General features: G+C 39.3%; 1 protein-coding gene across 4 annotated transcripts in view; it reads right to left on the minus strand.

Annotated features, from left to right (window-relative positions):
* Positions 1 to 1897: 1897 nt before the first annotated feature.
* INO80 (INO80 complex ATPase subunit) overlaps positions 1898 to 15908 on the minus strand; it is a 324729-nt gene continuing 310718 nt past the window's right edge. For all 4 annotated transcript variants that reach the window (XM_075844867.1, XM_075844866.1, XM_075844865.1 and 1 more), the window contains exons 32-36: positions 15545 to 15633; positions 14777 to 14932; positions 11710 to 11869; positions 3162 to 3350; positions 1898 to 3036 (exon numbers count right to left, since the gene is read on the minus strand). In XM_075844867.1, coding sequence (XP_075700982.1) covers positions 2822 to 3036; positions 3162 to 3350; positions 11710 to 11869; positions 14777 to 14932; positions 15545 to 15633 — 809 coding nt within the window. In that variant the 3' untranslated portion in view covers positions 1898 to 2821. The remainder of the gene's footprint in view (positions 3037 to 3161; positions 3351 to 11709; positions 11870 to 14776; positions 14933 to 15544; positions 15634 to 15908) is intronic.

A 15908-nucleotide genomic window follows, 5' to 3' on the forward strand; every position in this document is an offset into this window, starting at 1 on the left:
CTATCCTGCACTGATAGAGAGAAGGGCTGCCGATTAGTGCAGTGCAATTTTGCAGCCAAAAACGTGCCCGTAAATACGGGTGGAATACGGGTGACACCGGACCCGTATTTATGGGCACGGGTCCGTAAATACTGGTGCAATACGGGTCGAATACGTGTGACCAAGGACTCGTATTTACGCCAGTATTTACGGGTGGACAAAAATACGGTCGTGTGCATGAGGCCTTAGTCCAGTTTTACACTACCGCAATATATTCAGCTGTATTCTGCAGGGGAACCTTGCAGTAAGTGTTTAATTCCCCAGCATTGCCACCAGAGAAGATGAATGCATGAATAGGCCGGGTTCTGCATAGAGGAAAAAAATACCTCTTTGTAGTGGGCTAATGAAATCCCTACATAAAGACCAAATAGCGTGTAAAAAAGTGAAATAAACAAAAAAAAAATTTACAATTTGCACAAAAGTACAGAAACTGGTCAATTAAGAAACAGAAAAAAAGAAAAAAACAAGCCGTGTTCCACTAAGTAGTAGTTCCTCACAGAAAGGTATTTCTACTGAGACAGAGAGAAGAGGGAAAACTGCTCACCTTATAGTTTTGCTAAGATAGGCACAACACTATTGTAGTCAAAATGTGTAGGTATCAGCGGCTGCTCCAAACCTTCTCCTTCTGAGCTAAGCGGTCCGTGGGGAGTGTAAACAATGTATATGGATCAACAATTGGGGTTTTTCACAGGCGCACAACCAAAATGAGACACAATGTTTTGCTATTGACTACGTGTTACGACGCCGGACTGATCCCTTCTTATGGTCAACCGGGCCGGTAACGTGTGAACAATAGCAAATAAAACATTGTTAGAATTACAAAATAAGTGGTTTTCATCTTATGAATGTCTTGGATATTTGCTTGCCCTTTTAAATGACTTCTTTGAGTTCATTCTAAGTCATAATCACATCAATAAAAGTTATGTTTTAATTGTAGGGTGGAATTAAGGGTATTGGTTGCCATAGGGCAAATAGGTACGTGGACTTAATTAGTTAACCCTAACCACCCTATAGGGTCAAAGAATATTTATTGTAACATCATATTAACGCCCATGGTTTTTTAATGGAATGTCCAACAAGCTCTTATAGGTGTGATGGTGTCCACATCCCCTTTGGCCATATAGGGCACTTATAAAGCAAAAGATCTTCTGTGGTTCTCAGAACAACAGACTGGCCACCCCAAAGCTCAGGATTATAATTGGCCAAACATGCTGAAAGATATTGGAAGGAACGGTCGACGATCTAATGTGCATGGGGGCAGCCCCAACGACATAGGATTTCAACATTCCTGGCTCTTTTTTTTTCACAAAACGCCTCCACTGTTGAAATAAATATGCAAGCTTCACCAAACATCTCCCTCAATCAGATATGTAAATATTTGGCAGGGCCATTTTGCAGGCACATAAGCAAGGAATGCTGTTGTTGTCAGCCGCAGTGCTTCACTAATGACCAGGATTAGAGAAACCTCAAACACCTAAGACACCACGATTAATAGGAATCTAGGCATGTAAACAAAGGGAGAGTGTTCCCTGTGGACCCTGGCATGGTGATAACCAAGGTTCAACCTTTTAGATTAACAGTTTGGGGCCTAAGTAAGGCCCACAGAGCTCTCCTATGATAATGCCTGTTAGGGCTTCTCCTTATAGGGGACTATAGGGCTAAGATATAATTGTAGCAATTTGTAACATAATATCATACATTTGTCCTATCCACTGGAAATTACACATGAGAAAGAAAAAGGGCAGTGACAGGTTAATACAGGTACACACAGGTGAATACTCAGTATATACATCTAATTTTTATGCATTTTGACGGTGTAAAAATGACAATTACAAAAAGTACCTAAAATTACCTTTGATTTATTCTGATTTTTTTTTATCTTCAGTTAGTAAAACGATTTTTATACATATATACAAATTTAGATATAAAAATAGACAACACATTGTAAAGAAGAGAAGAAAAATAACTTTGCATCGGTTTCCTGCTATTCAATGTATTATTTACACACTAATGATTATGCTGCAAAACTGACCAAAATTTAAGAGTGCAAATCATTGCAGGGTTCATCTTTTACCCCTTTTTTGCAAGCCCCTCTTGTGGCAAGGTGACTACAGGCCTTAAACATTCTGATCTACAGATTATTTTCCGCTTCCGCTACACTTCTCAAAAGGAGTGAATATGTTGAAAAGAGGTAGAAGGCATCGGCAATCGCTCTACGCAGAAAACTGCACTCAGCGAATACTTTCCTTTATGTTAAACTCTTATTGGAAAGCATATAGCCCGACTGTGAGATGACAGAGGTTCTTAATAAATCACCCTTCCAGAAGCTGCTGGTTTTTTTAATCAAACTTCCAGAGACCACTGGCGCATTTATTTCATGTTAATTTCATCATGTAGGCGAGTTCATTAAAATGGAGCCAAAAATATGAAGATGCAGAGCATTTTCTCTATATCCTGTTTCTTGCAGAGTAGTAGTAAAAAAATTGGGATCATCGACCAGAGGAAGGTTATAATGTTTCCATAAAGGGTTATTGCATTTTGCGGACATAAATTTAAAGACAAAATTCTGGGGCATTCGGACTGACCGAAGATGGCAGTTTTATATTGTTATAAGTTATAATGAGAAGTTTTATCAAGGAAACTCTGTAAACGGTTTCACCAAAGGAGTTCACACTACTGCAACACTTGCAGTTGCGCCACACTTTTGTTTTTATTATGTGGTTAATAAAGTTCTTGTGTAAATCTTTGGCTGTATGTGACCTTGCTAAGTAGAAGCTTCAGATTACAATCCACCTTGGTTTCCAATAGTTTTACTGTGTCTTCGCGATGAAGTATCCTGTGCCGTGCCAATAGCGTTACCAATTTTTGAAGTACCGGGAACGCTGCTTCCTTTGCTCAAGGGTGAGTTTATTGGTGAAGAGGAGTTTAAAAGGCTAAAATCTGTAACTCCATAAGTTCGTAATAGAGGTGACTGAAGGGTGTTGTTCGAAGGGAGACCTGCAGAAAGATAAAAATAGCAATTTAAAAAAATGATATATAATTATGCGATATTAAAAGTGAATGAGTCAAATAGCAATTTGATTATTACTACGAGAGGCTATTAAGATGTTACTTAATATTACCTTTTGATACATTGTATCCATATGCTGCAAAAGCTGCAGCTGCTCCAGCCATTGCTGCTGCACTGCCGGCAGTGGACTTCCGACTTCGAGATTTACCACCTTTTGTTCCATTTCCACCAGTTTTTGTACGTCCTCTATTGCGATTTGTGTTTGCTCGTCCACTGGTAGATGTTTCCTGATTGGAAATTCCTGTATGTGAAGCCAAAATAAACAGTACAATCAAAAAATACAATTAATATAGAAGATTTACATAAGACAGGTGACTGCTGCAATACAAGACACAAACCATGGCCAGGTGTGGCACTGTTATATGGAAGGAAGCAGCCATGTTTTTCTAATTCTGGACAATCTCATTAACCCCTTCAGGACCGAGCTCATTTTGGCCTTCAGGATCAGCCCGATTTTTTTTCAAATCTGACATGTGTCACTTTATGTGGTAATAACTCTGGAATGCTTTTACCTATCCAAGCGATTCGGAGATGATTTTCTCATGACATATTGTACTTTATGTTAGTGGAAAAATGTGGTCGATAAATGAATTGCTTAATTGTGAAATACACCAAAAGTTAGAGAAAATTATGATTTATGATGCAACACCCCTAGAAGTGATCACATTTTGAAAACTACACCCCCTAAGGTATACATCTAGTGGTTTAATGAGTGTTTGGACCACTAGGTTTACATAGTAGGAATCATGGGTTTTAGGTGGTAATTTTTTTTTACCAAATATATTATTTTTGGGGCATGGTTGCCTTCCACAGCATATTAACCAGTAGAAGTGCATTTGCCAGTGTATAGAACTATGATGTGCTAAGAAAGCAGCTGACATAGCAAATGTGTCTGTCCGAAGCGGTTAAGAAGGAAAAAGTTTAGAACTTGAGCATGTTCACAAGATGAAAGAACAGGGCTTTATAATGCCACTTCTTTTGTTTCAAAGGGACTAGTCATACAACGTCTCTTTAGCCCCATCAATCTCTATATCAGAGACGAACATGCCATGGGATGTTGGCACACCATTACAGGTCCCTGCCCAGCAAAGTAGAAACCGTAAGGTGCGCAAAACAACCAATCACCAACAGAATATATAAAAGGGCAGTGTCCAACACCATCTATATGGACAGTAAAGGATCACCAATCCCCTAAGATATTATCAATTTTCCTGAAAGTATTTTCGGGTTTAACAGGTTGTGAAAAACCTGAACAAAACAATAAAAATGCCCAAACTGTATTGATCAGGAACGGCTTGTAAATGGAGTAACCCCCAAATATAAAAAACTATGCCCATATCACGAAACAGTTTATAAGAATTAATATAACAGTTTTATATGGCAGGACATAGTTATAGTAATAGGTAAACTCAGTAAAATGTTTAAAAAAAATTATGTATTGATGGAATATTAAATTTATATGAAATTATGCCGTCAAATAAAAAATACATTTTTTATCTCAAGTATGCTATTTCAGTGATTCCAACTGACCTTATTTTGGAAACTCTACCCTTCAAGGTATTTATCTAGGGGTATAGTAAGAATGTTGTTAGGGGTTTTTCAAAAATATTTTAATTAGGTGTGACTAATTATAACGTGAAATCACTTTAGGCATTCATCTAGGGATGTAGTAAGAATTTGTAGTTTTGTTTGGGTTTCTTTTAAAGTTTTAGTAAGTGGGCAAAAATATATGAAAATAAAATTACTCAGCTTCAAAACTCAATTTAGAATGGCCAATTTGTAAAATGAATGGGTGTATAAATTAAATAATCTAAAACTCAGTGAAGGTATGGTAAAGTTTAAAGCATTCATTGATGCATAGGCCTGGCTTTGTGGGGCATGTCTCGCATTGGTGGATAGTGTCTTTTCTGATGCCTTTTTTAGAACACACCCGGCATCTTTTCTGGGGTCTTGATTTCTTCTCAGTGGGGGGTATTACTGAGGGAAAGCGCTGGCCTGGGATTATACGGCAATTGTAATCTCCCGAAGTAGTGCCCTCCCCTTCTGGGTTGTTAAATAAAAGGGCCTTGATAATGGTCTCCTGAAATTGGAGAAAAGTATTTCTATTGCCTGTGTATCTTAACACCACAAACGCATTATACAATGCCATTTGGGTGAGGTGGACTGCTGGCTTCTTGTACCAGGTCTTACTCTTCCGCATCGCACTATACAGCTTTATGACCTGATCAGATAGATCCACCCCACCCATAAAGCGGTTATAATCCAGTACGCAGGCAGGCTTAGAAGTTGTGGTGCTGAAGCCACAAACTGGAACGTGGATGCCGCTATGCTTATGGATGCTAGATAAAATGTGTACATCTTTTTTGTCTCTATATTTCACTAGCAGCGTATTTTCGCTGCACATTGTTTTACTTTCTCCTTTTGGCAATGTCTGGCCGGGGAGGGTTTTGGTGAGGGCCTTTTGATTTTTTTCTTATCGTGCCACAGGCCACTGTCGCTTTCTAAAAGGCACTTTTTGGAGAGGGATGATATTGTAAAAATGGTCTATATAGATATGATATCCCTGGCTAAGTAGTGGGTGTATAAGATCCCAGACAATTTTTCGGCTGACACCAAGGGAAGGGGGGCACTCTGGGGGATCAATTTTGGAATCCTTTCCCACATAAATCCTGAAACAATGCGTGTACCCGGTGGAACTTTCACAGATCTTATAAGGTTTTATTCCATACCGGGCCCTTTTATTCAGGAGGTATTGACGGAACTGGAGCCTCCCTTTAAAACTGACGTGACACTCGTCGAACGCAATATTTTTATCTGGGGTGTAAATTGGAGCAAATTTTAAATTAAAATGTTTGATGACAGGCATATTTTATATAACCAGTCATAATTTGGACCAGGGGGTTGGCCCAGGTATTATCCGTATAGTGCAGGAATTTGAGGATGAGCTCAAATCTTTTTCTGGTCATAATGATGCCATAAAGGGGAGTATTTATGCTGGGTTTCTTTATGAGGCCCATATTCAGTAACAGGCCCCAAATTTGCAAAGCTCTTCTGGGTTTCTGGGGGTCCAAATTTGGCTTTTGGAATAGTAAGACGTGGCATTGCAGGTGAGAAATTGGTCTGCATATAAATCTGGTCTAATAATGGTCTGTTCAACCATTAAAATTTATGTATTCAGCGGAGAAAAATAATTTGAAAAAAAATGAAACTCTCCGAACCCCGTGGTCTCTCTTGGGTTCCCGAGGATGCAGTGAAGTCAGGAACCTAGGGTGCATAATTTGTAGCAGGCATCCATATCACCTCACCTGAGTAGGGAAATATCCCATATGTGGTTGTAAACTGCTATTTGGACACACGGAAAGGGTCTAAATGGAAGAAGCGCAATTTCTTTTTTGGAGTGGAGATTTTACAAAATAGTTTTTTGGTGCCATTTTGCATCGCGCTGAGGTACCAGTACAGTGAAAACCTCAGAGAAGTGACCCCATTTAGAAAACTACCCCCTCAAGGAATTCATCTAGAAGTGTAGTGAGCATTTTGACCCAAAGGTTTTGCAGAAATTAGTGCACAGCGGATGTTGCAGATTGAAAATTGCCATTTTCCACAGATATGCTATTTCAGTGCCCAATGTGTTGTGCCCAGCTTGTACCACTGGAGACACCCCCACCATAAATTGTTAAGCGGTTCTTCAGAGTAGAGAAAATACCCCATATGTGGTCATAAACTGCTGTTTGGGCACACTGCCAGGCCCAGAAGGAGCACCATTTGGCTTTTGGAGCGCAGATTTTGCTTGCCGGGTGTGATTGATATAAGTATCGATCTCACCCGTTTAACCCCTCAGATGCGGTGCTCAATAGTGTGCACCGCATCTGAGTGGTTTTGGAGAGAGGGAGGGAGCTCCCTCTCATCCCACTGATACCCGGCGATAAGATCGCCGAGTGTCTGTGTCTCTAACGGTAGGGGGGGCCTAATAAAGGCCGGAGGCATGACCTAGCAGATGCCTGTCCGTTTTACACGGACAGGCATAATACACTGCAATACAGAAGTATTGCAGTGTATTATAAATGCGATCGGAGGATCTCATAGTGAAGTCCCCTAGTGGGACTAGTAAAAAAAGAAAAAAGTTTAATAAAAGGTAAAGAAAAAAAATGAAAAACCCACTTTTCCCCCTTACAAACTGCTTTATTATTAACAAAGAAAATAAAGTAAAAAAGTTACACATATTTGGTATCGCCGCGTCTGTAACGACCCAAACTATAAACTTATTACATCATTTAACCCGCACGATGAACGTCGTAAAAAATAAAATAAAAAAACCTGCAAAAATTGCTGTTTTCTTTGAATCCAGCCTTAAAAAAAAATTTGATAAAAAGTGATCAAAAAGTCGCATCTACTCCAAAATGGTACAGATAAAAACTACAAGTCGTCCCGCAAAAAAAAAGCCCTCTTACAATTGCATCGGTGAAAAAATAAAAACGTTACGGCTCTTCAAATATGGAGACACAAAAACAAACAATTTTGAAAAAAAAGTGCTTTCACTGTGTAAAAGTAGTATAACATAAAAAAAACGATACAAATTTGGTATCGTTGCAATCGCAACAACCCGCTGAATAAAGTTATTGTGTTATTTATAACACACGGTAAACGGCGTAAATTTAGGATGCAAAAAAGTGTGGCGAAATTGCTGTTTTTTTTCTATTGCCCCCCCCAAAAAAGTTAATAAAAGTTAATCAATAAATTCTATGTACCCTAAAATGGTGCTATTAAAAATTACAACTTGTCCCGCAAAAAACAAGACCTCATACAGCTATGTCGATGCAAAAATAAAAAGTGTATAGCTCTTTGAATGAGACGATGGAAAAACTTAAAAAATGGCTTGGTCATTAACGTCTAAAATAGGCTGGTCATTAAGGGGTTAAACACGTACAGGCAATGTTTTAGTAAAACGCGTGTTCGGGTGTTGGACATGGTGGTGCAAGAGTTCTTTATGGCGTGTGGTAATTCTGATTCAATGCAGCTCCCTCTATTATTGTTTAGCCTAACAGTTGGTATTCTAATAGTCATCGGATACTCCGTTTATATTGCTGTTATTTCATAGTTACATAGTTGATAAGGTTGAAAAAAAAGGCACAGGTCCACCAAGTCCAACCTATAAACCTTCCGGATTAATCCAGAGAAGGCAAAAACCCCCATGAGGGTGATGCGAATTTCCTCAGGGTAAAAATTCCTCCCTGACTCCAAATATTGGAATCAGAATAAATCCCTGGATTAACATCCCAAATCCAGAATCTAGTACTCATAATTTATAATATTATGTTTTTTAAGAGAGGCATCAAGGCTCTTGAACGTTCTCAACGAATCAACCATCATAACATCCTGTGGTCGACAGTTCCATACTCTCACAGTAAGGTGAGAGTTTACGAGTTTGTTTCTGCATATAGTCCCCAGTATGTATTGACTATTTATTAACTAGCAACATTTGGTATAAAATGCCGGAACCTGCATGTGACATTGTCCATCTATGTTTTAGAGGGTGCTTTTTTTAACCCATTAACGACCAGGCCTATTTTGGCCTTAATGCCCAAGAGTTCTTTTTAGTTTTTTTCCTCCCCGCTTTCCAAAAGTCATAACTTTTTTATTTTTACGTTGACATAGCCATATGAGGGCTTGCTTTTGCGGGGAGAGTTTTTTTTTATTTCAAATGCAGCATTTTTTGGTGAAAATATTATATTGACTAACTTTTATAAACTTTTTTGGGTAGAGAATTAAAAATAGGTATTCCAGAATTTCAAATTTACGCCACTCACTATGCGGTGTAAATAACAGGTTACCATTATTCTATGGGTCGGTACGATTGATTACAGCGATACCAAATATGTGTAGGATTTTTTATGTTAGACCCCTGGCTGCCATTGCAACCTGTTTTGGCGGCCAGCGATCGCATTTCGTGGGCCGCTTTGAAGGTGAGAAAATATGATGTGACTCCATTTTGAAAGTATGGTTATTGCATAGAATATCCATCTTTTCTTAAAGAATACATGTTCTGTTTCTTTAAAAGAAGTAAATTCATGCTGGGATTGTCTGAACAATTATATGTTTTTGTTCCTTAGCTAATGTTAGGATTCCTTGTTATGAGGAATATTGCTAAATATTTACGAGTTCTTTTGAGTTTGCCGCCCCATATCGTCTGGGAATACAGTTTGTTTACCATTTTTGTTATGAGGAATAGATGTGATATGGCAGCTGTAGTGGTCATTATGACCCATTGGTCCGTGACGTTGCACATTATGGGAAATTGTAGTCTTAAATGTAAAAAGCCTTTCATGCTTGTGATTGGCTCATCATGAGCAACTCCCCATTGAATGTAATTGGCTGAGATAGAGCCAACGGCACATTGTAAATGATTGGCTAAGTTCAAGGGTACTCCCCTTTTGAAAGATATTATTGTAATTGCATTTTTATCAATAACTCAGAGACGCATATTTTGTGGGTATACAAAGCATTATCTCTGTGTCGCTTACTTCTCTCCGATATATCGATATAACTAATAGATTAGGATCTGGATAAGTGTACTGGCTAGTGTCAGTTAATACACCCACCAAACCTTCAGTCGAATATATTTTGGCCAGGATTGCATCAACAGTTTTTGGTGCTGAAACTAGGGAGATTAATCATCTGACAGCGGTCACTGGGAGGTCAGACATCGATGCTTCAGTGAAACAATAAAACTGCAGGAAGAAGTTTATTCTTACAAAAAGTGCTTAACTCCCGTATTGCTGAGACCTTGAATTAGCTTTTTTTGTTGACGAGACTATCTCCTCTGATGCAGTAACTTATCCAGAGAGATGTTGAAATCTTTTTGTGTGATGAATGATTGCAGATTTTACGTCTATCTTGAGGTAATGTTGCAGTTGTATAAATCTAAATTAAGTTAAATGGTGTGAATGGCATGAGTGAGTTAATAATATGATTGACATGACAGGATATTGCCGGCAGTGAAAAGGATCTGTTTGAGTCAGAGTTACGGGTGGGTTGAAGTATAAAAGTGTGTCAGTGAGTGTATGAACCCCCCCGCCCTGGTTGCAGTTCTATTCTACTGAGCAATCGGTTGAGTGGTGTTTTAAATTACATAAGAAAGTTATTAAGTTGTTCAGGGATTGCAGCTTGGACAGTTAAATCAAAAATTGTACTGATAAAGAAACCTAAATTCAGAGGCCCGGTAGTGTGTCCATGGAGTGTGCTCCAGCTGTCTGTGTGGGAAGGTGAAGAAGATGAAGCGTTAGTAGAATAGACCTTCAACAAATTGGTGGCTGTTGGATTTGTGTTGTATTGTTAAAGGTTCTGTTGTTGGTCATTTCCTTTATTATTTGGCTGTTGTGTAAAATAGTTGAGGATCAAAGGAAGGGTACGGTCACACGGCTTATTTTCAGCCGTTTTCCGGGCTGTAAACGCCCTGAACAACGGCTAAAAATACGGAGGCTGAACCCCTCCAAACATCTGGCCATTGATTTCAATGGGAAAAACAGTGTTTAGTTCCCACGGGTCGTTTTTTTTTTACGCGGCTGGTTGTAAAAACAGCACGAAAAAAGACGCCCCGTATAAAAGAAGTGCATGTCAATTCTTGAGCCATTTTTTAATGCGTTTTTCATTGTCTCAATAGAAAAACAGCTCCAAAAACGGCCGTAAAAAACCGCTGAAAAAAACCGGATCAAATACGGACCATATTTGCGGATACCGTCCGTATATATGGATAAATTATGGATGACTGCTGATTCGTATTTACGGATAGATGAAAATACGGTCGTGTGCATGGGGCCTTACCTTGTCAAATACTACTTGGATGGAAATTGTCACCACTGAATTACGACAGATAGACTGATTTATTTTGCAGTATTATTAAATTATGTTTTAGTTTCACCAAGTATAATGAGGAGATTAACCCTTTCGCAGCCATTTTTCGCATTTTCACTTTCGTTTTTTCCTCCCCACTTTCCAAAAGCTATAACTTTTTTATTTTTCCATCAATATTTCCGCATGAGGGCTTGTTTTTTGCAGGACGAGTTGTAGATTTTCACTGCATCATTTATTGTAGCATATAATGTAGTGGGAAGCTGGAAAATAAATATTTGTGGGGTGGAGTATAAAAAAAATCCCTCAATCTCAATCGCCATCCTTTATCAGTCTAATGACTGCAACCCATATCTTGATTATAAGCTGTATCCTTCTCCGCTTGTACCTGAAGAAACTGAAACTTCTCAGTGATAACAACCGGATACCCAAACTCAACAAAAATAAATAAAAAATAAGGGTTATTCTTTGTAAATATATATATAGAAAGTATATTGGAAAATTGCATAACTTCTCAATCCGCATGGTTTTCAAGATTGCAGTCATAAGGAACTTTCAGTGGTTACTCCCAGGGGACAAAAATCTGTCCTGGTCATGTGATGAACACACAGGTCCACAACTTGTTACAGTACGGTTACATGTTTTCTTGTTATTGCATGACTGCAAGCAGAGATCCTGAAAACCATTAGGAATTGAAACAAACTAAACTGGAGTACCTCTTTAATGGATCAGCAATTAATTGTAAATATACAGACCGTTAAGCGTGTCTGAGACAGAGCCAGTGACAGATGCAGGGGAGTTTGTTCCTCTGGACTGTTGAGCTGAAGAGGAAGGATCATCGACTATCACCAACATATCATTGCTGCTCTCATCCAATGCAATTGATCCAGTATGGAGTTCACTGCTGATCGAGATCTAGTGAAAATATAGGAATATAATTACATGCTTTGTAGTGAATAGGAATTCTCTTGCTCAACGATACAAATTTAACTCAATTTACCAATTGCAGAGTAAGGGTCTGTTAACACTGTACGTCAGAGTATTTCCTGGCATATAATTTCAACAAATGGCACTGTATAGGCATACAGTGGCACACGTCACCCATAGCCTCCCGTATTAAAAAAAACAAAGAAATATTTATTTTTGCGATGTAGACTGTGCTATTTTATACAGTTGAAAAAAAAAAAAAAAGAAGGGTATACCGACGTACAGACAGAGGCCAGAAAGACAGGGCCTATGTATACATTTTATGTATTCACCGGGATCTATCCTGGTGCAAACGCCATGCGGACAATGCAGGCACAGTGTGAATTCAGCCTAATAGGAGGAAAAACTAATGAGATTAATGAAGAATTCCACCTAAAATCTTTGGATAGTGTTTCCAGCGATTCCATTACCTAGTACATAAATGAACTGGGGACATCTCCCTGCAGGCACTCTTGCTATACTACAGTTTACAGGAGTTGTACGACTTGATAAAAAAATAAGTAAAGTTGGATTGGTTTACCCACACCAGCTAAACCAAAATATTCCCAATTATCTTCTGGGTAAAATGACATAATGTCTTATTAATCTTACTGCATACACAGTACTTTTATAATACTGAAATACCATGCCCAAACACAGACACTGCCATACTGTACACACATTATAGGAAGAAAACAAATAAGTGCCATCCACCTGGGGTGACCAAACTTTCCATGGGTGCCTGTGTAGGAAAGGGCGTTCGCTTTGACTTTCCTAATTTCTTTTGTGCCCTCATTCCTTCACACTACTCCTTGTATGCATGCCAGCTGTTGGTTACATTAAATTGGTCGCTGTAGTTGCCGCCTCCTGTCAAGGCTGTCGCTTTTTTAGGTCAACTCATTGCTAGCTTACTTTTTTTGTACCAAATTTGTTTTATACCATGGTGGCTTGTATTTCGTGCCCAATAACGATGCATGTCTTAGAACTGTTGCACATTTTCCAACTCCTCTTAGCCACACTCCTTTTTCTAGACACTTTTCAAAACTCTTAAAGTAGGTAGGAAAAGTGTCTAAAACATAGCAATAAAAATGTCGCAAGCTATAGATCTTCTTTTTAGGAGCACTTTGCTTACCAAATATTCCTCAACCCATTCATGACCAAGGGTCATTGATATCCCTGTGTCCAGGTCAAATTTTCCATTTCAGATATGCACTTCTTTAAACAATAATATCTCTGATCTTTGCAACCGCTTTGAATATCACAACTATTTTTTTTTACAAGATTTCATTTTCTAGATTAGTTTCATTCATTCCATGTTTTTAATTTTTATAATGAGCAGACAAATTACGATAAATGTGAAAAAAAGAGGGCTATAAGGCTATATTGACATGAAAAAAAAAAAAGGGCAGTTAACAACGGATCAACTGTCAATTTTTCATGGCTGTTTTGCATCAATGCGTTTCAAAATTTGAATCCGTTTCCCGGCCGTCTGTCTGTTTTTAACCACAATTTGTCATCCGTTTTTCATGGATACGTTTTATTAGTTAGGGTTTTTTGTCCCAGCCACCTGAAAACACCACAGTGCCCATGTAGATAGTGTGGCAATACCCATGTAGATTTTGCCACATTGCCCACTGTAGATAGTGCCAGTAACCACATAGATAGTGCAACTGTAGATAGTGCCACAGTTCCCACTGTAGATAGTGCCCACAGTGTCACACACATTGCCCATGTAGATAGCGCCAGTGTCCTCTGTAGGTAGTGCCCATATAGTGCCACAGTGCCCATGTAGATAGTGCCACGCCGCCTGTAGATAGCATCACACCCCCTGTAGATAGCACCACACCCCCTGTAGATAGCACCACCATCACCCATGTAGATAGCACCATCACCCATCTAGATAGCACCACTATCCCCCCTGTAGATAGCACCACCATCCCCCCAGTAGATAGCGCCACCATCCCCCCATGCAGATAGCACCCCCCCCCCCCCGTAGATAGTGTCATCCCGCCCTGTAGATAGCGCCACTCCCCTCTAGATAGCACCAGACCCCCCATTCCTGTAGATAGCGCCACCTAAGCTCCAAGACCGGAATCCACAGTGATGTCAGGGGCTGTCGGAGTCCGCGGCTAGAGCATCGGCAACAATCTGGCCAGGGATTCCGCTCCTAGAGGTAGACCCTCATATCACTGTCCATATATGGACAATGACATCAGGCGCTCCCTCTAGGAGAGGAGTCCCCGGTCAGATTGTTGCCGATTCTCTGGTCGTGGATACCGCTCCTAGGCGGAGCTTAGGTGGTGCTATCTACAAGGGGTTTGGTGCTATCTACAAGGGGTTTTGCGCTATCTACAGGGGGTTGTGTGTGGCGCTATCTAAAGGGGGGGGATTAACCCAATGTAACATGACCATGGAACGTCAACACATTAACTAGATAAGTGAACAGAAAAGGAAAAAAAAAAATCAATGGTCATTGAGGGTGTCAAGCAGGGACAGATTCACTAGTCAAGCATTAGGGCAGTGCCTGGGTTCTATGGCACCTTAACCAAGTACAACACTGGCTAAGCACAAGGGCTGCAAAAATAAGAAGTTTGTCATCACTTGTAGTGGTTGGTAAGGGAAAAATCACTTTTAGCGCCCAAATTACGCTCAGTAAAAGAGTTATATGGGAAAAAGAGAAATCACTAGAATAAAATGCAGTATTTGTATACCCCTTGGATGACCGAGAAATACCAGTGCTTACAATTTTCAGGACAATACACTGCCCAAAAATACATTCATAAAGCCTAAATGAACAAAATATTACTAGCAATGAATTAAACCACTAATCACGCAGTGTGTGGAAGGTACACTCACTTCACTGAAAGGACTGGGCATTGCAGAGTCCACACTGATAAAGGAGTCATCTCCATCTGCAGACATATTTGAGTTATCAGCAGACGGCACAAACGGGATAACCAAGTTAATACCATCCTTTTTTTTCTTCCCATCACTCTCATGATCTTTTTTCTTCTGCAATGAAATTCATATGAATGGTCAGTAATATCATATTAAAAAGCAGAGACAAAGAAAAGACAAAACAATATTAGGCCACGCTCACACGTTGAGGATTTTATGAGGATTTAAATCCTCATTAAATTCGCTAACATTCCACATCCAATGCAAGGGAATGGGGTAATTTATACCCCATTCACAAGGAGTGGAAATAATCCAAGTGGAATAATGATCGCACTCCAGATTTTAAAATTCGCAGCAAGCTCATCATTTACGCAGATTCTGCATGAAAAAGACGAACATTAGTCCTATTGAATAACAGTAGGGCTAATCCACATGGTGATTCAATGGCACATTCACGGCAGGAATCGGAGTACCAGCATCAGATTTCTGCTACGGATTATGTTAATATTCTACATCGGATTTGCCTATAGAAAATGCGGAGCATATAAACACAGCATTAACATAAGTGGTAACATTTGAAGAACAAAGTTAGTCTGTTTTCTTTCAAAAAAATCTATAATATGTTTATACATTGACCACACTTCAGGCGTTTCATTGGGCTATTAGGATCAATTTAAGTAATGTATGTGCAAAACTGTAGTCAAAGAAAGTTAGGGAGGAAATAACCTTTTCTGCATATTTTTCCCTTTTTCTCTTGCGCTCTTTTACTTTGTTGGTCTCTTCTTGCTGTCTTTTCTCCTCTTGTCTTTGGCGTACTACAAAAATAGATTATATAATGAGACATCAACTGTTACAACTTTGCGAGATTTAAAAAAAGTGCTATACGGAGGACTTGTTCACACCTAGTGCTGAGGACTGGTATAAAGTCACAAGTACTGGAGTGCATCCCCTGCACCACAGTTCCGTGCTTTAATTAATTCAGCGTTTTACTTTATGCAATGTAAAAGACAAGTATCCAAGAATTTCTAGTAAATGCATTTATTCAATCATTGTGAGAGGTCAACAGTACGGTCACAGAGGCCAATATCAT

Source organism: Rhinoderma darwinii, chromosome 12 (assembly GCF_050947455.1).
Source record: "Rhinoderma darwinii isolate aRhiDar2 chromosome 12, aRhiDar2.hap1, whole genome shotgun sequence".
Classification (NCBI taxonomy): domain Eukaryota; kingdom Metazoa; phylum Chordata; class Amphibia; order Anura; family Rhinodermatidae; genus Rhinoderma; species Rhinoderma darwinii.